Source organism: Hemiscyllium ocellatum, chromosome 14, assembly GCF_020745735.1.
Source record: "Hemiscyllium ocellatum isolate sHemOce1 chromosome 14, sHemOce1.pat.X.cur, whole genome shotgun sequence".
Taxonomy (NCBI): Eukaryota; Metazoa; Chordata; class Chondrichthyes; order Orectolobiformes; family Hemiscylliidae; genus Hemiscyllium; species Hemiscyllium ocellatum.
In genome coordinates this window covers 27499632-27522766 of record NC_083414.1, presented here as the reverse complement: position 1 = coordinate 27522766, position 23135 = coordinate 27499632, and the positions used below count along the sequence as shown (strand labels likewise).

The window sequence follows — 23135 nt, the reverse complement described above, 5'->3', positions numbered from 1 at the left end:
TTTCCTCTAAGGCAAGTATTATATGTCTTTCCTTTGATAAGGAGACCAAAATTATACAAAGCACTATGTCAGACAAATATTGCTTACCATAATGTTCACCCCTTTAAATTGTCACACTTGGTCCCTTCATCAATGTCATAAATATAGCTAACAAGTAACTTCTTTATTCCTACTCCCTGATTACTGTCCTATGGTATCCTATGTCTATGCTGTAATCATCTCCAAAACTTTTAGCATGTACAACAATACCTTTTATGTCAGACTTTATTAAACATCTTTTTGAAAATTCAAATCTACTACATCCATTGTTTTCTTTTCATTTACCCTTCTCATTACATCCTCCATGATTTTTAATAGATTTGTCAAATATTGTTTTTTTAAAAAGAAAAACAATGTTGATTCTACCAATTCAAATAATTTTCCACAGTATGTCCTTAATTTATTCCAACAGTTCTACCTTGAGAAATATTGGGCTAACTGGCTTTTTATTTGCCATTTTCTCTCTCCCTCCATTCGTGAATAGTAATGCTTCTTTTGCTATCTTCTAATCAATGGCACTTTTACAGAACTAAGCAATTTTGAGAGATCTCAGCTAATGCACTTATTATTTCTGCAGACTTTCGTTTTATTCCTGGGAATTAGGCATCAAGAGCTTTGTTGGTATTAACAGTTCCATACGTTTCTCAGTACCTTTTGCACCACTGATAATTATAAATTCTTCATTCTAGTTAGATTGTCAATTCACAGTATTTGTTTCTATTTGTCTTCTGCTGTGAAGAAAACATAACATGTTTATTTAACATCTCTACTAATGCCATGATAATTTCTCCTACCTCAGCCTCCATCTTCACCTTTTTCTAATCTCTTCCTGTGGGTTGTGGAGGTTCTTACAATCTGCTTTTTCAAAATAAAGTCATAGGGGTCTGGGGCAAGGAAAAAGACCCTTTGGCCTATTCAGTCTGCATTAGTCAAAACAACCTATCTATTCTAATCTCTAGCACTTGACTCATATGCCATATGCCTTTTGTATTGCAAGTACGCATCTAAATATTTGAAATCGTAGTGATGTACAGCACAGAAACAGACCCTTCGGTCCAACTCGTCCATGCTGACCAGATATCCCAATGCAATCTAGTCCCACCTTTTATATCTTTCCCCCCTCACCCTAAACCTACGCCCTCTAGTTCTGGACCCCCCCCCCCCCCCCGCCCCCCATGGAAGAGACTTTGTCTATTTATCCTATCCGTGCCTCTCATGATTTTGTGAACCTCTATAAGGTCACCCCTCAACCTCTGACGTTCCAGGGAAAACAGGCCTAACTCTCCCTATAGCTTAAATCCTCCAACCCTGACAACATCCTTGTAAATCTTTTTTGAACCCTTTCAAGTTTCACAACATCTTTGAGAGGAAGGGGACCAGAATTGCACACAATATTCCAACAGTGGCCTAACCAATGTCCTGTACAGCCACAACATGACCTCCCAACTCCTGTACTCAATATTGTGACCAGGAAAGGAAAGCATACCAAACGCCATCTTCACTATCCTATCTACATGCGAGTCCACTTTCAAGGAACTATGAACCTGCACTCCAAGGTCTCTTTGTTCAGCGACACTCCCTAGGACTTCACCATTAAGTGTATAAGTCCTAAGATTTGCTTTCCCAAAATGCATTACCTCACATTTATCTAAATTAAACTCCATCTGCTGTTTTTCAGCCCATTGGCCCATCTGATCAAGATCTGTTGTAATCTGAGGTAACCTCCTTCGCTGTCCACTACACCTCCAACGATCACTATCTAAAGTCTTTCAGCTCGGGTTCAGAGATGGATTGGATCCTGTGTAAAACCCCTTTGCTTGTATGTCTGATATAATGAATCTTTCAAATGTTAACTGCAATTGTTAGTGATATTGCAAGGAAACAATTTGGCTGGTACCTTATATAATGTCAACTTTGGTCATGTAAAATACTTAGTTTTTTGAATAAAGTTATTTTGGAAAAGTAGTCTGGAGCTAGGGGTCACAGTCACAATGAAGGTTGCACATTTGGGACTGAGATGAAAAGAATTTTTCTTATCAGTCAGAGGCTCATTAATCTTCAAAGTTTTGTGATTGCTCGGTCAATGAATACATCTTAGCATCCAAAAACTTATCACCCTTTGACTAAGGGAGTCAAGGAATATGCAGATAGCATGAGAAAGTGAAGAAATGGTAGAAAATCAGTCACGATCTTGTTGAATGGCAGAACTTAAAAGCGGCTTAAAGGGCCTCATTACTGAATTTTATTCTAATATCTAACTTTCTTTTACGAAATTGCAAAAACAAATCACACCAAAGATTTTGGCAGGTAGTCCCAAACTTCGAATGTTATTGTGGAATCTGATGGCAAAGAATCTTTATTGCGCAGCCATCTTTAGTCACAATCGCCAGGTCGTAACACTCAGCGTCATCATCATGTAAGCAATGAGGCAGCCTGAAGATCATAACATCTGATCATTATCAACATGTAGGGAAATTAACGTTAAACTAGGAAAGCAGAGTGTTTACATGGAACTAAGCTCACAGTTCACATTTGGTGAGGAAATCCTTTGGGTGCCCCGCCCCCCCCCCTTCTCCATGAAGTCTCTTTTTCTGACACACTTTCCTCCAGAGCAGGACCACTTGACTCCTTCATTTCGTGCACTTTCACGCCTTTACAATGATTGCTGGAGGCCCCAAGTCATTGTAAAATTTTAGTTGTTTTTTTTTAAATAAATAGGATTTTAAATCATGAACTGAGCTTGTGAGAACAGCAACAATCAGGAACAAGAGTAGGCCATTCAGCCACTCATCACCTTGAGCTTGTTTCACTGTTCAGTAAGGTCATCTGTACATCTTACCTATCCCAAATAACCCTTTACCACATTGTTTCACAAAAATCTAACTCTGCCTTCAAAACATTCAAAAACTCTGCTTCCACAACTTTCTCAACCCTTTGTTTTTCTTTTGTCTAATTTCTGTTAAAAAATCTGGGGTTGCTAATTTAAAAAGATCTATTCTAATTTCCAGATACTCCCATAAGAAGAAACCTCTTCTCCACATGTACCCTGTCAAGACTCCTCAAGATTGTGTATATTTCAATCAAGTTGCCTCTTGTGAATACAAGCCTAAGCTGTCCAACCTTTCCTTATTTGACAAGCCACCCATTCCAGGTATTCTTCTGTAAACCTCTGAACTGCCTCCAATGGAGTTACATCCTTTCTTAAATAAGGTTACCAATACTCTCGAGTAAAGTCTCACTGGTGCCCGATATAACTGAAGCATAACCTCCACACTTTCTATTCAATACCCTTTGCAATAAATAATGGCATTCAATTAGCTTTTTAATTACTTTCTGTACCTGCACACTAACTTTGTGCAATTCATGCACAAGGCCACCCAACTTTGCAAACTCTCACCACTTTGATAACGTGCTTGTTTTTTCTTCCTGCCAAAATGTACACGTTCACATTTTCCCAAAGTATACTTCATTTATAAAGAAATGAGTCTTGGTTCACCCAACTGTTGCAAAAGATACACTGTCAATCTTGGAGAAATCTGATTGAAGATTTGTAGCTCGGGTATCCGTTGTTGTGGTTCTGCTCGTTGAGCTGGAAGTTTTTGCTGCAAACGTTTCGTTCCCTGGCTAGGGAACATCATCAGTGCTGTTGGAGCCTCGTGTGAAGCGCTGCTTTGATGTTTCTTCCGGTATTTATATTGGTTTGTTCTTGCCGCTTCCGGGTGTCAGTTTCAGCTGTAGTGGTTTGTATATGGTATCCAGGTCAATGTGTCTGTTGATGGAGTTTGGGGATGAATGCCATGCTTCTAGGAATTCTCTGGCTGTTCTCTGTCTGGCTTGTCCTATGATAGTGGTGTTTTCCCAGTCAAATTCATGTTGCTGGTTGTCTGAGTGTATGGCTACTAGAGATAACTGGTCGTGTCGTTTTGTGGCTAGCTGATGTTCATGGATGCGGATTGTTAGCTGTCTTCCTGTTTGTCCTATATAGTGTTTTGTGCAGTCCTTGCATGGTATTTTGTAAACTACGTTAGTTTGGCTCATGCTGGGTATTGGGTCCTTTGTTCTAGTGAGTTGTTGTCTGAGCGTGGATGTTGGCTTGTGTGCTAGCCAGACTACTGCGACCCTTAGGACTCATAACAGGAAGATGGACGGATAGGATGGGTCAAGAAGGTGGTGCTGAGTTGGAAAGTTGGACCTGGGATAGGGTCGGGGCTGGGGGAGGAGAAATTAGGAAATTCATGAAATCCACATTGATGCCATGGGGTTGGAGGGTCCTGAGGCAGAAGATGAGGGGTTCTTTCTCCAGGTATTGGATGGTAAGGGTTTGGCGATGGAGGAGGCCCAGGAGCTGCACATCCTTGGGAGAGTTAAAGTGTTGGGCCATGGGCGATAGAGTTGCTTTGTACATGTGTCCTGGCGATGTTCTCTGAAATGTACTGTCAGTAAGCGCCCTGTCTCCCCAATGTAGAGGAGACCATATCTGGAGCAATGGATATAATAAATTGTGTGTGTGGAAGTGCAGGTAAATCTCTGACAGATGTGGAAGGCTCCTTTGGGGCCTTGGATTGGGGTGAGGAGGGAGGTGGTCACAGGATTTGCAATTCTTGTGGTGGCAGGGGAAGCTTCCAGGAGGGGAAAGGGGGTGGGTGGGTTGGTGTGGGGGAGGTGGAACCTGACAAGAGTTGTGGAGAGAATGGTCTTTATGGAACTCAGCTAGGGATGGGGAGGGAAATAGAGGGAAATAGTTCACTGGTGGCGGAAAAGGCAGAAATGCCTGAAACGTTGGTTCTCCTGCTCCTCTTTCCTGATTAGATTCCCTCCAGTGTGGGAACAGGCCCTTCAGCCTAACCTGTCCACACTGACCCTCTGAAGAGTAACCCACCCAGACCCATTTCCCTCTGACTAATGCTACTAGAACTATGGGTAATTTAGCATAGCCAGTTCACCTGAACTGCGCATCTAGTGCCCGTGGGAAGAAACCAGAACACCCGGAGGAAACCCACTCAGACCCAGTGAGAATGTGCAAACTCCACACAGACAGTCGCCTGAAGCTGGAATCGAACCTGGGACCCTGGTGCTGTGAGGCAGCAGTGCTAACAGTGTATATGGCTTGAGGCCTGTATGACTGGAAGGGGTTTGTCGGGCAGGAGAAGTTTGCAAATTTCCTTTGTCTGAGGTTTTCCAGTGAGACCCTCAGAAAGGACAGGATGGTTTTGTTGACTATTTGCTGACACTGAGTTAACCCCCACATGCCTTGTGGCCTGAAGGACAGAGTCCCCAGTTGGCAAGCGGCTGCCCCCTAGCGGTAGTGCCGCCCCGGCCTTTATGACGTCAGCCCCGCGCGACGGTCGCTGCGGGCTCTGAGCTCAGAGGTCAGGGCCCAGGCGGCAGCGGTAGCTTGAGGACGGGATGAGCGCTGCGCGGTTATTCCGTGTGTCCGCCTGCCGCCTGCTCGCGGCCTCGCGCTTACCGGAGCGCGGCGGCACCGGGAGGCTGCTCCCTGTCTACCGTCATCACCGCGGCTTCAGGTCTGATGGCCGGAGCCTGGCTTACGCCAAGGAACTGCTTCTGGGGAGAATCAACCAGGTTGGTGACCGGGGCGGGGTGGGGGTGGGGGAGTTGAGGGGGCTGGGAGTCGACAGGATGCGTGGGGGCGCCAGCAGGAGGTTGGGGGGGAGGGGGGAATGAGGGTGCTGGTGGGGCTGGCTGGGGGTGTTTCACAGCACTGATTTGAATTGCAAATTCAGAGAGCTGGTGCAGATTACAGAGGGGCTGAATTGCTGTCCCCTGAGCTGTAACAATTCTTTACACACTTGAATTATACATGGTGTCCCAGAATAGGAAAATTGCAAATGGTTCGCTGTTGTTTACAGAGATGTGAAGGGGAAATAAGCCAAGAATTGATTGATCCCATATTGCATTAGATCTTTTGAAAGGGCATTGCTAGAATCTAGGTGCTCCCTATAAACGTTTCTGTTGTATTGTGTGTTTGATACCAGGACATCACATAATGCTTCACAGCCAGTGAAGTAGTTTTGAGATGTAGTGATTGTTGCAATACAGTAAATAGCACACAATTTGCAAAATCAATGTGATAGCAATAACATAAGGAAATAAAAATAGCATAATGATTATATCTTCTATCTCAAGGATATTGGTTGCAGGATAATAATTGCCCAGGACACCAGAAGTAGTACTCTGCTTTTAGGATAGTACTATGGGATGTGGCTTTATATATTGACCTTTAACATAGTAAGACACTAGAAAATGCTTCACGTGAGCATTATTAAACAAGGTATGGTATTGAATCAAATAATATTCAAGATTGCATAATGCTTGGTGATTGAGGTTTATGGAAATTTTTAAAGGAGGAAAAATATTATTACATTGGGAAAGTGTGGAGAGAGAATTTCAAAGCTTTACAGTCTGAGCAATCAAAGCCACTTATGTCAAGAACCTGGGATATCTGAGAAACTACAATTGGAAGACCACAGGTATCTGAGGGTTGTTGACTGGAAGAGATTATAGAGGTAAGGAGAGGCAAGACCTTGAAAAGCAGGATGAGTTTTCCAATTGGGCTGTGCTTCTCTAACAGTTGGGCAAAAGTGAGGACTGCAGATGCTGGAAACCAGAATTTAGATCAGAGTGGTGCTGGAAAGCACAGCAGATCAGGCAGCATCCGAGGAACAGGAAAATCGACGTTTCGGGCAAAAGCCCCTCATCAGGAATGAGGCGAGGAGCCTCCAGAGTGGAGAGTTAAATGGGGGTGGAGCTGGCTAGAAGGTAGCAAAGAGTACAATAGGTGAATGGGGGTGGGGATGGAGGTGAGAGGTCAGAGGCGAGGGTGGTGTGGATAGGTGGGAAGGGAGCTTGGCAGATAGGACAGGTCATGAGGACAGTGCTGAGCTGGAAGGTTGGAACTGAGGTAAGGTGGGAAGAGGGGAAATGTGGTGAAGTCCACATTGATGCCCAGGGGTTGAAGTGTTCCGAGGCGGATGATGAGGCATTCTTCCTTCAGGCGTCGAGTGGTGAGGGAGTGGCGGTGGAGGAGGTCCAGGACCTGCATGTCCTTGGCAGAGTGGGAGGGGGAGTTGAAATGTTGGGCCACGGGGCGGTGGGATTGATTGGTGCGGGTGTCCCGGAGATGTTCCCTGAAGCGCTCTGCGAGAAGGCGTCTAGTCTCCCCAATGTAACAGTTGGTCTAGGTTAGCAAGCATGAGTTGGATGAATGGAACCTTGTCTGAAAATGTGTTGCTGGAAAAGTGCAGCAGGTCAGGCAGCATCCAAGGAGCAGGCAAGACGACGTTTCAGGCATGAGCCCTTCTTCAGGAATGTTAAAAAGGGCTTGAGCCCTTCCTGAAGAAGGGCTCATGCCCGAAACGTCAACTCTCCTGCTCCTTGGATGCTGCCTGACCTGTTGCGCTTTTCCAGCAACACATTTTCAGCTCTGATCTCCAGCATCTTCAGTCCTCACTTTTTCCTGAATGGGATCTTGTTACAGGTTAGGATATAGGTAATTTTATTTACATGAGCTTAAATTTACGGATGGTGGAAAGGGGAGTCCAGCACAGAATGCATTGGAACAGTCTAATCTGGAGGTAAAGACGATCTCGTTGAAAGTTTCAGCAGCACATCAGCTGAAGGTCAATGTTGTGCAATGCTTCAGAGTTAGAAATAACCAATCTTTGTAATAGTTTAAATATGTGGTTGGAAGGTCATCTTTGGGTCAAATGCTGTACTACAGTACACTGAAGAGGGAAAAGTATTGTTTTAAATTGATTATTAAAATATATTATTTATTGTAAAGGATCTCAGGTTGTATGTTTTTTTTCCAGAAAGAAGTTTTTCCTTATCCAGAGATCAGTAATGAAGAATTGGAAGAGATTAATCAACTTGTTGCACCTGTGGAAAAATTTTTCAATGAAGAGGGTGTGTTGTTCTGCCTAATATTATTTGCATAAATTTATGTAGTAGTTAAGATTGCCCTCTTCATTTTCTCCCTCTTTGTTAATTTTTTGATGCTTTTAAAACTTTCCAAATTTGCTGCCTTACCACAAATCTTTGCTACATTATATATTTGTTCTTTGAATTTGATACTGACCTTAACTTTCTTGGTTAACAATGGTTTGGCTTATCCTGTTCCCAACTGGGATATGTTTTTTGCATCATGAACAAGTTTCTTAAATATCTCCCACTATTCATCGACTGTATTTTCTGCCAAATGCCTTTCTCAGACTGTTCCAACCAACACAGCCCTCATTTCTTTGTAATGACCTTTTATTGAAGTTTAGTGTAGTTGTTTCCATTCCAAGTTTCTCTCTGTCAAATTGAATGCTAACATCTACCATGTTCTGGTCACTGTTTCTTAGGAGATCTCTTACTGAGAAATTATGTATTAAACCCGCCTCGTTATCAAGATAGCTTGCTCCTACCTTGGATCCACAGTATGTTGTTTGAGAAAGGGCCTGAAAGTACACTGGATCAGTGGTGCTGGAAGAGCACAGCAGTTCAGGCAGCATCCAACGAGCAGCGAAATCGACGTTTCGGGCAAAAGCCCTTCATCAGGAAGGCTTTTGCCCGAAACGTCGATTTCGCTGCTCGTTGGATGCTGCCTGAACTGCTGTGCTCTTCCAGCACCACTGATCCAGAATCTGGTTTCCAGCATCTGCAGTCATTGTTTTTACCTACCTGAAAATACACTCCCAACCATGTCGTCTTCTACCTGTTATTTCTTACCTCCACCTTGTGAATTCTAAATCTTTTGATGTAGAATCATTTCTTGCTGTTTCTTGCATATTCCATCTAGTGCCAGTACAGCCATCCCACCTTTCCATCTTGGCTGTTCTTGTGAAAAGTTACACATGATAGGGACTCCAACGCATCAATGCAAAAGATAAAGGTGAAATATTTACAGTAATTTTCAACCAGAATTGGCAAAGACCTCCAGCATCACAGGTGTTAGTTTTCAGCTGCTCTATCATGAAAAAGCTGAAGACACTGGATACTGCAAAGTCTGTGAACCCTGGCGACATTCTGGCTGTAGTACTGAAGACTTTAGCTCCAGAATTAGCTAAATACCTAATCAGTACAGCCACAGCATTCATCTCCCTGGCACTCTGAAAAATTACTCTGTTATATTCTGTGCACAGAAAGCAGGACAAATTCAACCCAGTCAACCAACACCCCAGTGGTCTACTCTTGTAAACTAGTGAGAGAGGTCATGAACAGTGTTATCAAGCAGCACTTTCTTGGCAATAGACTGCTTACTGGTACTCTATTTCAGTTCTATTGGGGCTACTTGATTCCAAACTTGTTTACAGGTTTAATTCAAAGATAGACTAAAGAACTGGACTCCAGGCATGAGATGAGTGACTACTCTTGACACTAACGCTGCATTTGACTGAGTATTGCACAGGGAGTTCTAGCAAGACCAGAGTCAACGGTAAAACTCTGTTGTTTGGAGTCAAAAATAGATCAAAGGGAAATGGTTTTGGGAATTGGTTGACCCTCACAAGTCCAACCTACGTCATCAATGAGCTTCCGTCCTTCATAATGTCGGAAATGGGAATGTTTGCCAATGATTGTACAATGTACTGCACGATTGGTAATTTCTTGGATTTTGAAGCTGTCCATGTTCAAATGCTTCAATATCCAGGCTTTGTCTAACAAGTGGCAAGTCACGTTTAAGCCACACATGTGTCCAGCAATGAGCATCAACAAGAAGAGATAATCAAGCTGTCACCTCTTCACATTCAATCACATCACAATCACTGAATCCTCCACGATCAACATCCAGGGAATTATCATTGACCAGCAACTGAACTGGATTAGCTATATAAATATTGTGGCTACAAGAGCAAGTCCGAGATTAGGAATCCTGCAGCAAGTAAAGCACCTTCTCATTCTCATTGTGCACCATATGCAAAGCACAAGTCCAGAGTGTGATGGATATTCTCCACTACTTTGGATAAGTACAGCTCAAATAACACTAAAGATGCTTGACATTACTGAAACAAACCCAGCTTGATCCACATAAGTATTCACTCCCTCAACCACCAGTGCTCAAGTAACAATAGTGTGTGCCATCTCCCAGAACCATTGCAGAAATTCACTAACACTCCTTTGTCAGGGCCTTCCAAACCCTTTACCTATCCTGTTTAGAAAAGCAAAGGCAGCAGATAAATGGGAACACCATGACCAATATGTTCTTCAAACCACTCACTGCCCTGACTTGGGAAAATGTTGCCTTTTGTCAGGGGGTTAAATCCTGAATTCTTTCTCTAACAATATTGTCAAAGTGCCCACAACAAATGAATTTTTTTTTAGGGCAGTTAGAGGTGGTCAATAAATTTTTGCCATGCCAGTGGTCCATATCCCCTGATTTGATCAGAAAAAGATCTGCGATAGGCTGCCTAGGAGGGTGGTGCAGACAGGTTGAGAAGTGATGTTTGAAAGGGAATTGGCCACGTTCTTGGGGGGGGGGGGGGGAAGAATTGCATGGAAATAGGGAAAGAGCAATCGGATAGCTCCTGCAAAGAGTTGGCATGGGCATAACATGAAAAATGGCAACTTCCAATTCTGTATTTTGTCCAAAATGGTTTAAGTGATTGATTTCAGTGATCCTCTACCTTAACTAGAGTAACACTGTTAGGATTCCTTTGCTTGACAGTTACGTTTTGGGATTTAGGATGTATTATATGTCCAGTAAGCTTGGCAAAAAAATCACTTTTAAAAGCAGCATGATTGTTTATGTAAAGGGGGTAATGCATTATTGTCTGTATGTACACAGAGGTAGAATGGTGTTATAAACTGTACAAAGTCATTACATACAAGATATATCTCTTGAGCCAAGGCATTTGAGTGATGACTAAAATATTTGAACATTAAGTAATGAGACCACAAAAGTATTGATAACAAAAATGTGTAATTATAGAGAAAAATTAATATTGCAATGAAAATAATCATCCAGGCATTAGAAAGTACAATAATAGTATGGTTACAGCGCACACGGGAGGCAATTCAACCTGCATGCCTATTGAAGCTTTGTGGAAGAGCACATCAATGACTTGGTCCATTGCCTGGAACCTTGCAGATACTTAATCTTTAGATAATAATATCAGCCCCCTTTGAAACTCACAATTGAATTTCCCTTGTCATACCTTAAAGTTTGGTTAATTTTAGGAGCTAAGTTCTTTAGTACTTTTTATTGACTTCTGCTTTGTAAAAGATTATTTAATTTGTTTTATTTCAGGAATAAGAAGTCTATTTACTTAAATAATAGTAATAATTCATTACGCCTTTAATCCTCTTTTGCTGTAAGTGACCTCCAGATACATGGTGCAGAGGTAAAACCACCTATTTCATCTGTATAGTCATGGCAATCTTAATTGCCAGATAGTGGACAGGAATTTCATTAGGATGCTGATTATATAAACCTTATAATGACACCCTTTATTATAAGGTTAAAACAATATTTCTTAAAAGCTAAGGAATGTAGAAACAGGTTTGGACTGTTGCAGTTAAGAAAAATGTTGCTTAACTGCAGTCAGCAGTAAGGTCATGCAGCCCTATCTCCCTCGTCAGTGAAAATAGGAGAAAACAGAGTTTTGTCATATGAATTATGACATCTGGTACACTGGCTTTTTTGATTGGTTACCCTTTTATTATCCAGTGTTTTTCAGAGGGTTGATTCATATAACAGATGAGAAAATGCCAATATTGATGTTTATATAGGTCTGATTTGAGATATGGATATTGACATTGTGTTTTGAATGCAAATATTGCCCTCTGTGCAAATTGTATCAGTTTTGAGAAGCACCTTATTTTGAGATCAAATCATGCTGGATTCTTTTAAAATGCAGTTACTAAATCTTGTTTTATGGTATATATCTTCATGTGTTGGAGATTAATAACTTGGTGTGCTATGATTAATACACTTAGACTGACATGAAAAGTTCTCATTTTTTATCATCCATAAGTAATTTAGTTTTAAATTACTGAAAATTATTTTTAAAAATATATGAAGAGCTGTTTGCTGGTTATGTTTGGGTACAGAAATCAGCTTTTTAATGAGAAACGAAATTGCACAAAAAAGCTCGTGTGAAAAAACGAATGTCTTTGCACTCAAAAGTTTTAAAGCTTCCTTAGGGGAAACTCCCAATGAGGGTTGATTCCTCTTAAGGTTGGGGTCTGCTTTTAGAATGATTGATTTATGTTTTTATGCACTGATATTTCGTGTGCACTGGATCTAATTTATGCTTGTAATTCCTTGCTCTTTTGTGCGGATTATGCCAATATCAGCAAGATACTAATACATCAGAACAGAAACACTGCTTACCTTTTCATTTTGAGGTAAAATTAATTAACAAACAGTGGCACATATCTTATTTGTTAAAAGATGTTCAGATAAATGTTTTGAATTGATGTTTTTCTTTTTAGTTGATTCAAAAAGCATTGATATACATGCAAGAATTCCACCAGAAACTATGAAAGGACTCAAAGAGCTGGGTCTGTTTGGACAACAGGTTCCTGTAGAGTATGGTGAGTATGTAAATATTGAAGGATAGAATCATTGATGTCAAACCTTGTACATCAAAACATTGCACATAACAATGCATAACATAAAATAGTTCTTTTGACCACTCATTTGAGTTTTGCAATCAAAATATAGTAATTGTGTTAATCTGTTGATGGATGTTGTCTGCAGGTGGCCTCGGTCTATCAAACACCATGTATGCACGAATTGGTGAGATCACTTCTTTGGATGGGTCAATAGCTGTTACCCTAGCAGCTCATCAATCTATTGGACTGAAGGTATTGAAATATTTGTGATATTTTTCACTGAGTACATTGTAAACTGTTGATTTGAATTGACGAAAAGACTATTAACTGTCTCCTTCCATTAAAGAAAATCTTCTAAAATAATGTCGTTGTGGTGTTGTTGGCATTGGTTTTGACTTGCTGACAATATTTTTGGATGTTGAATTAACGTATAAAGTTGAAATTGAAAGAAATGTTGCTAATGTTAATTTGATTTCTCCACACAATTGTGTGGTTTCTTTCAGCCAGGTGTATTTTTCCCCCTAGGATGGGGACATTTCAATACTAGGGGTAACATTTTTAAGGTGAGAGAGATTTTTAAAAAAAGACATGGGGGCAAATTTTTTACACAGTGAATGGTTCACATGTGCAATAAACGTCCTGTGCAAGTGCTGAATGTGGGTACAATTATAATATTTAAAAGACATTTGGATAAGTACATGACTAGGAAAGGTTTGTAGGGATGTGGACCAGGATCAGGTAGGTGGGACTAGGTTGGAATTATGTTCAGCATGACCTGGTTGGACCTAAGGGCCTGTTTCTCTCCTGTATAACTCTTATGACCTATGACTCAGTACTTGAACTCCTAGTTTGGTATTGCTGAATAAACATAGCTTGATGTATTCCCGTGGCACCAATAGTGTAATGAGCTATCCATTCTACCCATGCCCCTCTCAAGTTTGTAAATTTCTATCAGGTCTCTCCCTCATCCTTTGACGTTCAAGTGAAAAAAAAATCAAGTTTGTCTAATCTATCTGACCTGGTGTGATCTATTTTGGACACATGTTTATTGTCAAAAAGGTGATAAAAGATGTGGGTGGCACAGTGGTTAGCACTGCTGCCTCACAGCGCCAGTGACCCGGGTTCAATTCCCACCTCAGGCGACTGACTGTGTGGAGTTTGCACGTTCTCCCCGTGTCTGCGTGGGTTTCCTCCAGGTGCTCCAGTTTCCTCCCACAGTCCAAAGATATGTGGGTCAGGTGAATTGGCCATGCTAAATTGCCCATAGTGTGAGGTAAGGGGTAAATGTAGGGGTATGGGTGGGGGTTGCGCTTCGGCGATGTGTGCTTCGGTGTGGACTTGTTGGACGGAGGGCCTGTTTCCACATTGTAGGTAATCTAATCTAATCTAATCACTGTGATAGCGACTACAGCTACATTCCATCAAATAAGTGATCGAGATATTCTCTGAATATATGTGGTTTCAATTAACAAATGTAGCAGAAACTGACCCTTGTTTATTTTTGCATATATTTAGGGAATTCTAATTGTTGGTACTGATGAACAAAAAGCCAAGTATCTACCTAAACTAGCAACTGGAGAACATGTTGCAGCTTTTTGTCTCACAGAACCAGGAAGGTAAGAAGGGAACTAACAGGATCAATCAACCATTAAAGGGGTTAGATTCCTTTTCTCTCAGGATTTATTTTAATCTTTTAAGATGTGTAATATGTAGTATATTACAAAGTAACGTTTTGCTGTGTTCTGCTAATATGACCTGTGAAAAATTAAATTGTTACCACCAAGATGTGTCACTGTCTTTTAATATGCAAATTTAGTGATGTAGCCTCAGGCCTTAAAATGTACATATAACAAGTAATCGTATGAGTAGGAATATTTATTAGACTTTATTTCACTGTGTTGTTACAATAGATTAAGGTGTACGTATTACAGGTTTGTTCAAGAGAAATATCAGTGCATGTTGTTACTGGTATTGTGGTATGCTTCTCCCCAACCCTGTGCTTGAAAGCATTATAATTGTTCGGTTGGAACATGAAATGTTTGATCTCTTTTCACCTTGAATTTTTTTTTGATATACACAGCAATAAGAATGGAGCCACTGATCTTTCAGCACTTCAGAATCTTTTGTTGCTTTAGGGATCCAATCTTGCTTGTCTTGCGTGCATTTAGGGAATCCTGCTTGTCATCAATTATTCTTGAACATTCCATCAGGTACCACTGTAGTGTGGATTCGGGACCCTGAAATGCACCTGACTCAAAAACAAAACTTTACACCCAAGTGTTTTTATGTTAGGAGTAGTAGAAATATTCTGTAATCTAATGACTTCAATTAACTCCTGAAATGATCTTGTGAACCTTTTTGGGGTAGAGAGACTCAAGTTTGAAAGCCAATTCTGAGATACATATGGTTAGCTTTCTGGTAGCCTGCGGTTAATTTTGGTCATTTCTTCTTCAGTAACTGTTTTGATAAGTTCAAACTTTAGATTTTAGTTTTTTCATTGTTTAAAGGCAGTCACTTATTTTGATGTATTCATCAAATTACTTGAATGTTTATTCAAACAGCATTTACACAACATATTTAGAGGCCAGTTATTTAATACAAAGCAAAAAGGCAATCTAAAAGCAGGGAATACAGGTCATGTTATTGCAACAGTGCAATTATGGTTCTCTCTAAAGTATATGCCAAGTTTTGTGACATTACACTGTGCCCAATAATAGACTCCACATTTTTGTTTTGATCTTCTAAAATTGACAAAAGAACCAGTGGCAATATTAGGGAAGATGTGGAGGTGCCGGTGTTGGACTAGTGCAGACAAAGTTAAAAATCACAATGCCAGGTTATAGTCCAACAAGTTTATTTGGACGTACTAGTTTTCAGAGGGCTGCTCCTTCAGCAGGTAACTAGTAGGGCAACATCATAAGGTACAGCATTTATAGCAAAAGGTCACAGTATCACATAATTAAAACAATAGATTGCTGTTATGTCTTTAATCTTTTAGTCTGGGTTGCAGGTTTCAGTTCATTACTATGTAAATCTCAGAACTACTTGTGAGTCACGTTCTTGAAATAACTTAAAGTTTTATAAAATAAGTGACATCTTAGCTCAGAAAATGTATTAAAGGTATGAGGTTAGAGTCTGTCTGTATCCCAATCTGGAGTCAGACTGGTTCTATTTTCAAAGTAAGAATTTATAAAATGTTCTATGGATTGACTACCTGCAGGTTGTTTGCTTTTTGATCAAAAATAGAATGTCTCTACAAATACAATTCTGCAAATGCAAATTCACCGCACAGCCTTAAATGTGTGTGCTCGGCCACTCTGTGTTGTTGCATATCCCAACGTCCATCTTTAGGATGGTCACCTGAAAATCTGAGGCCGAATGTTCCTGCCCACTGAGGTGTTCCCTGACTGGGTGGGAACATCCCTGGCTGACGATTGTTGCACGTTGTTATAGCGTCTGCTTGGTCTTGCCAGGGTTGTACGGAGTTGTAGTCATTATTGTCTTGAAAGGTGGGCTGCCAACAATGGTCTGTTTAAGATTTGAAGGTTGTTTAAAGGTGAGAAGTGGAAATATAGAGGGGGTCTTAGCAAGGTTCTCATCCTTATCGATAATATGTTACAGACTGCGAAGAACTTGGTATAGTTTCTCTGCTTCCGGGAAGTACTGGGCAATAAAGGGTATCCTATCAGATGCATCCTGTCTCTGTCTCCTGAGGAGGCCGGTTTCTTGCTGTGGCATGTTGGATCTGGCGATCGATGAGTTGAGCATTGTACCCTGTTCTCATGAGGGTGTTCTTTGTGTTTCTCCTTATCTGAACAGATTCTGCTACATGGAGGGCCTGGCTGTTTTAATATGTTTAGGGTGGAAGCTAAAGAAGTGCAGCATCGTGAGGTTATCAGTGTGTTTTTGGGAGAGTGAGATACTGAGGTGACTGTACTTGATGGAGATGCCTATGTCGAAGAATGAGACAGATACCAAAGAGTAGTCCATGGTAAGTCTGATGGTGGGATGAAACTTGTTAATATCACTGTGCAGTTGTTTCAGTGATTCCTTACCATGAGTCCAGAGGAAGAAAATGTCATCAATATATCTGATGTATAGTGCTGGTTGGACATCCTGTGCAGCAAAGAAGTCTTGTTCGAACTAGTGCATGAAAATGTTGGCATATTGGGGTGCAGATTTGATCCCCATGGCTGTTCCGTGTGTCGGGATGAAGAACTGGTTGTCAAAGATGAAATGTTGTAGTCAAGGATGAAGTGGATGAGTTGTAGGAGGGTGCTGAGCAGAGGCTGATAGCCAAGTTCGGTACCCATGAGAATGGCCTCAACCGGAACCTTGGGTTCACATCACACTGCAGGTGACCCCACTACACCATACACTCTCTCACACACATGCACTCACACTCTGACATACTCTCACGCTCTCTCTGAGAGGTGCACACACACATCCTTTCACAGGCTTATACTCCATCTCACTCATGCACACACTTTACCAAGCACACATACAGTCACACTCAGAATTCCTCCCCCTCGCATTCGTGCACACACACACACACACACACACACACACCAGTCTGTGGGATGAATTTATATTTGCAGATATATTCTGCTCAAAAAGCCAGCACCCTACAGGCAGACAATCCATAAAGCAATTATAAATTCTTACTTTGGAAATAGAACTAGTTTGACTCAAGATTCGGATACAGACAGACTGTAACCTCCCACCTTTAATACGTTGTCTGAACTGAGATGTCACCCTTGTTTTTATAAAACCTTAAGTTATCTCGAGAATGTGATTTGAAAGAAGTTCTGGGATTTTCATATTAATGAACCGAAACCTGCAACCCAGTCTAAAAGATGAAAGACTTAACAGCAATCTAGGTTTGTTCAATATATGGTTTTAAATGCATGACACTGACCTTTTGCTATATATTCTGTATCTTCTGATGCTACCCCAGTAGTTACCTGATGAAGAAGCAGCCCTCTGAAAGCTAGTACTTCCAAATAAACGTGTTGGGCTATAACCTGGTATTGTGTGCTTTTTAATATTAGGGAAGACAGTTTCTCAAGGTGAGTTGTTATAATCTAGAATGCAATGGCTGAAATTATGGCAGAAGTTGATTCAGTAATATCCTTCAAAAGGGCGTTGGCTGAAAGCATGAAGGGAAATAGTTTACAAGGATGCATGGAAAAGACAAGTGGGGTTGGTTGCTGCAATTTCAAATATCGGCACAGTGGATTTTTCTGTGCTGCATCGTTCTGTGTTGTCTTCCAGGTTTAACTGACTGACACCATTATTAATCTCACAATTCAAGGGCAAACAGTGATCACTGTGTAGTTAGTAAAATGCTCTATAGCCTTTGCCATTCTATTTTTCATTTTGTTACTCTAGCTGATACCTAAAAACCTCCTTTAACAGGACTATTTGTATCAGCATCTGTGTAATTAGGTTCTAACTCGCAACAGCGTACTTAAATATGAATTAGGTATTAACCCAAGTTCCTCTTTACACGTTTTATAATGCACTTTTCCTTCCTATTACTTCCTGTCAGAGACATTCTGTAGAGCTATGAGTTTTTCGGGTGCGTAGTCTTTAAGTTTTAAAATGGTTACAGCACAGAGAATGCTAGAAAATCCTGCAGTGAGTACCTCATTTCCTGACTCCCCAAAGCCGACATCTACAAGGCACAACGGAGGACTGTGATGGAATATTCCCCTTTTTGCCAAGATGAGTGCACATCCAACAACAATCAAGCTTGATAGAATTCAGGACAAAGTACTCCACTTACTTGACACCACATCCACAAGCATCTACTTTCTTCACTACTGACACTCAGCAGGAGTGTATACTTTTATACAAGATGCAGAAACTCGCCAAAGAGCCTTAGCATCTTGCAACTTCGTGACCACTTCCATCTAGAAGGACAAGGGTAGCAAATACATGTGAACACTACCACTTGCAAGTTCCCCTTCAAGTCACTCATCATCCTGACTAGGAAAATACCACCGTTCCTTCACTGTCACTGTGTCAGAATCCTCCAAAACTCTCCCTAACAGCATTATGAATCTACCAATACCACATGGACTATGGTGATTAAAGAAGGTGACTCACCATCACCTTCTCAAGAACAATTAGGGACAGACAATAAGTGATGGCCAGCCAGTGATACCCACATTCCATGAATGAATGATAAAGAAACTCAGAAGGTCTGGCACTATCTGTGGAGTTAGGAACAGGGTTAATGTTTTGATCATAGTATGACTCGTCTTTGGAACTTAAAATTGTTTACCACTTGCATTAGAACATAACATCTGAACTTATATTCATTGGATACTTACATTTCTATATCCCTTTAATGCAGATACTGTACTCTATATTACAAGTGCTGCCATGGACACATTCCCACTCATTACTCTCAAGCTCGCTTCTGCTTATGATTTATTTTATTACCACTTCCTTATTTCACCTCTATAGGAGCAATTTATTAATGCATTTTTAGTTGTACTTGAGCTTATATTTAAGTCAGTGAACAGTTTACTATAAGATTCATAACTAAGCTGATTCTGTCATCAACCAATATTAAAAATTGGTTGCCGTATATTTGGCAGCATTTACTGCAGAACACTCCGAAGATGCACCTCTAACCTAAAATATTGATTGGTGCCATCATAACCCAACAACAAAGACTAGGCTGATGAAGTTAGAATAAAGATTTTGAAGTAAGATTGACCTGCTTTGGTCTGTTGGCATTTTACCATCTCATGAAATTACTAGTTACAACATTCATGTACTGTTCTGTTTAATGGAAATTTTAAATTTTGCATTTGAAATGTGTTACTTCCAGAATAAGGTTTTAGAAATGGTATGGTATTTATAGCAAATCTTAATTATCTCAATTTGTTGCTCAGATAGTGGTATCTCTGACATTTATTGTGCAGAGTTATTTGCCTTTTTTAAAAAAGAGATGGTAGCTACCCTTTCACATTGTTGTGGACCAGATCAAACCCCCTTCAAATATAGCCTAGACCCCAACTTTTTCTTATTTTTAAAGACAAGTGTCCTGGGTGCAATTCAATTGATCAAACTACCAGGCTTGAAGCAAAACACACTTGTATTTTAACTGTAGTGTAAAATTAAAACAAATGAAAGGAGAATTGGAATGACATAACACTCTTGGAAAACTTGATAGAATAATAGACTATTTAACTACTAAATAGCAACTGTTTGAATATAGTAACATCCATTAAATGCATCCTTGACAAATGCAAATTCATTAAAATAGATTGTCTCACTTGCAATTCTAGCAGCAGGAAGAGAACCCAAGCTTTTAGCTGTAACAGAGAGGGGAAATGCAGCTTCCAATTCCAGCTTCAAGATCCCAGCAACTGCTGAAAGTTAAAACTAAAATCCTGATACTTTGGGAGCTTGACCCCACCCCTTCATTCTGCTTCTATAGTTCCAGATTTTAAAAAAACAAAGCTTTTGGACTCAGCAGACAGCTCAGCTCTAAGTTGCTCCGGTTTCCTCCCACACTCCAAAGATGTGCGGGTTAGGTGAATTGTCCGTAGTGTTAGGTAGGGGGTAAATGTAGGGGTATGGGTGGGTTGCGCTTCAGCGGGTCGGTGTGGATTTGTTGGGCCGAAGGGCCTGTTTCCACACTGTAAGCTAAAGTTGGACCAAGAGGTCTGTGCATCGCTATGACTCTAACTGAGTAAAGTGGATGCACACACACACACACACACACGTTAACTGCATGCCAAACATCCTTGTTCATAGCAAAAGATCACAGTCTTGTGCAATTACAACTATATATTGAACAAACCAAGATTGCTGTTAAGTCTTTTCATCTTTTCGACTGGGTTGCCGGTTCCTAATTCATTAATATGTAAATCCCAGAACTTCTTTTAAGATACATTCGTGCGATAACTTAAGGTTTTATTTTTTAAAAATGTGACATTCTGTCTCAGTACATTTGGTTAGGCCACTGGTGGCATAGCTGCATGCAATTTTGATCTCTCTGCTATAGGAAGGATTTTGTGAAACTTGAAAGAGTTTAGAAAAGATTAACAAGGATGTTGCCAGGATTGGAGGGTTTGAACTTTAGGAAGAAGCTAAATAGTCTGGGGCTATTTTCCTTGGAGCATCAGAGGTTTATAAAATCACAAGGGGCATGGATAGGGTTAATAGACAAGGTCTTTTAACAGGGGTGTGGGAATCCAAAACTAGAGAGCGGGGGTTTAAGGTGAGAGGGGAACGATTTGAAAGGGATGTAAGGACCACCGTTTGCATGCAGAGAGTGGTGCGTGTATGGAATGAGCTGTTAGAGGGAGTGCTGGAAGTTGGTACAATTACAACATTTAAAAGACGTCTTGATGGCTATATAAATAGGAAGGTTTTCGAGGTATATGGGCCAAATGCTGGCAAATGGAACTAGATTTATTTAGGATATCTGGTCAGCATGGATGAGTTGGACCGAAGGGTCTGTTTCTGCACTTTATATCTCTATGATTCTACTTCATCTCATATCAGACAATGTATTAAACGTGTGAGGTTAGAATCTGTCTGTATCCCAATATTGAGTCAGCCTGGTTCTAATATCAAAGCAGGAATTCATAAAATGTTCGATGGATTGACTGCCTGCAAGTTGTGTGTTTTTTGAGCAAAAGAAGAATGTATCTGGAAATGCACATGCATCCCATAGACCTGTGTGTGTGAGGGAGAGAGAATTCATGTGTGAGTAGGCGTGGGAGAGAGTGTGTTTCTGTGCTTGGTAGAATATGTGTGTGTAAGTGTGACAGTATAAACCTGTGAGAGGATGTATGCATGGATGAGAGTGTGGAGTATGTGTATGAATGCGAGGGTCTCAGTGAATGTGTATTTTGTAGTGGAGACACCTGTAGTGTGATTTGAACCCAAGGCCCAGGTTGAGACCATCTGAACTTGGCTACCAGCCTCTACTTGGCCACTGTGCGTTGTTGCATGTCCCAAAGTCCATCTTGGAGGATGGTCACCTGAAGATCTGAGACCCTGACCGCTAAAGTATTCCTTGACTGAAAGGGAGCATCTCTGCCTGGCGATTGTTGATTAGATTAGATTAGACTTACAGTGTGGAAACAGGCCCTTCGGCCCAACAAGTCCACACCGACCCGCCGAAGCGAAACCCACCCATACCCCTACATTTACCCCTTACCTAACACTACGGGCAATTTAGCATGGCCAATTCACCTAACCCGCACATCTTTGGACTGTGGGAGGAAACCGGAGCACCCGGAGGAAACCCACGCTGACACAGGGAGAACGTGCAAACTCCACACAGTCAGTCGCCTGAGTCGGGAACTGAACCCGGGTCTCAGGCGCTGTGAGGCAGCAGTGCTAACCACTGTGCCACCGTGCCGCCCACGGTTGCACGGTGTCCATTCATCCATTTGTAAGACCAAGCAGATACTACAACAATGTGCCCTCCTCTCTAGAGTGGGGGAGTGCAGAACTCGAGGGCATAGGTTTAGGGTGAGAGGGGAAAGATATAAAAGAGACTCGAGGAGCAACTTTTTCACACAGAGGATGGAACGTGTATGGAATGAGCTGCCACAGGAAGTGGTGGAGGCTAGTACACTTGCAACAATTAAAAGGCATCTGGATGGGTATATGTGTAAGAAGGGTTTGGAGGGATATGGGCTTGTCGCTAGCAGGTGGGACTAGATTAGGTTGGGATATCTGGTCGGGCATGGACAAGTTGGACCTAAGGGTCTGTTTCTGTGCTGTACATCTCTTTGACTTTGTTGTCAAGAGTATATTGGCTGCTCTATCTTCCTATGAAACAATAGTGACAACACTTAAACATTTAACTGACCGTGAACGTTATGGAATGCAGTTTTATGTGGGTTTTTTCTTTTTTTCATTAAAGACCCTTGTAAGTTTGCTGTTTATTTAACATTTTATTTTATTTCAGTGTTATTTAGAAAAGTATATTCCTATTTAATCTGGATTTATTTTGCTTTGGCAAAACTTTACATTATGTAATAAATTTAAATAATTTTACTTTGAGTTACAATGTTTGTCGATATGGTTTTTATCTACCTCATACAGAAATCAGGAGTCAGCATTGTGATAGCTTGTATGTAGAATCACCTCTATAGGTATGGATGGTTAGCCAGAGGCAGGCTCATGTAATATATGAATTTTAGTTCCAGTTAGGGAAAGCAAATGCATGCTGAATGTAACCATGCATAAATAATATAGGCAATGTCTGCTCTTTAACACCTGTCACAAGTATTCATTCATGTTTTTCCAGTGGAAGTGATGCAGCATCGATTCAGACCAGGGCAACACTCAGTGGTGACAGACAACACTATTTGCTCAGTGGTTCAAAGGTGAATCCAATGCACAAATAATCTTGACAATCCTAAATTTGTGTCTTGAAATTTATTGTTAGACCCAAGAATCAACCAAATACTGAATGCTGAAGTACTTGTATATAATGTTCTTCTACGTGTTTATTCTTTCATCAAAGGTTAAAATACAGAGCTATGGTCTGTATC

General features: G+C 40.9%; 1 protein-coding gene across 1 annotated transcript in view; it reads left to right on the top strand.

Moving 5' to 3' along the window:
• Positions 1-5412: 5412 nt before the first annotated feature.
• acad9 (acyl-CoA dehydrogenase family, member 9) overlaps positions 5413-23135 on the top strand; it is a 48420-nt gene continuing 30697 nt past the window's right edge. The window contains exons 1-6 of the mRNA XM_060835544.1: positions 5413-5622; positions 7872-7965; positions 12475-12576; positions 12743-12849; positions 14113-14213; positions 22889-22967. Of these exons, the coding sequence (XP_060691527.1) occupies positions 5446-5622; positions 7872-7965; positions 12475-12576; positions 12743-12849; positions 14113-14213; positions 22889-22967 (660 nt within the window). The 5' untranslated portion in view covers positions 5413-5445. The remainder of the gene's footprint in view (positions 5623-7871; positions 7966-12474; positions 12577-12742; positions 12850-14112; positions 14214-22888; positions 22968-23135) is intronic.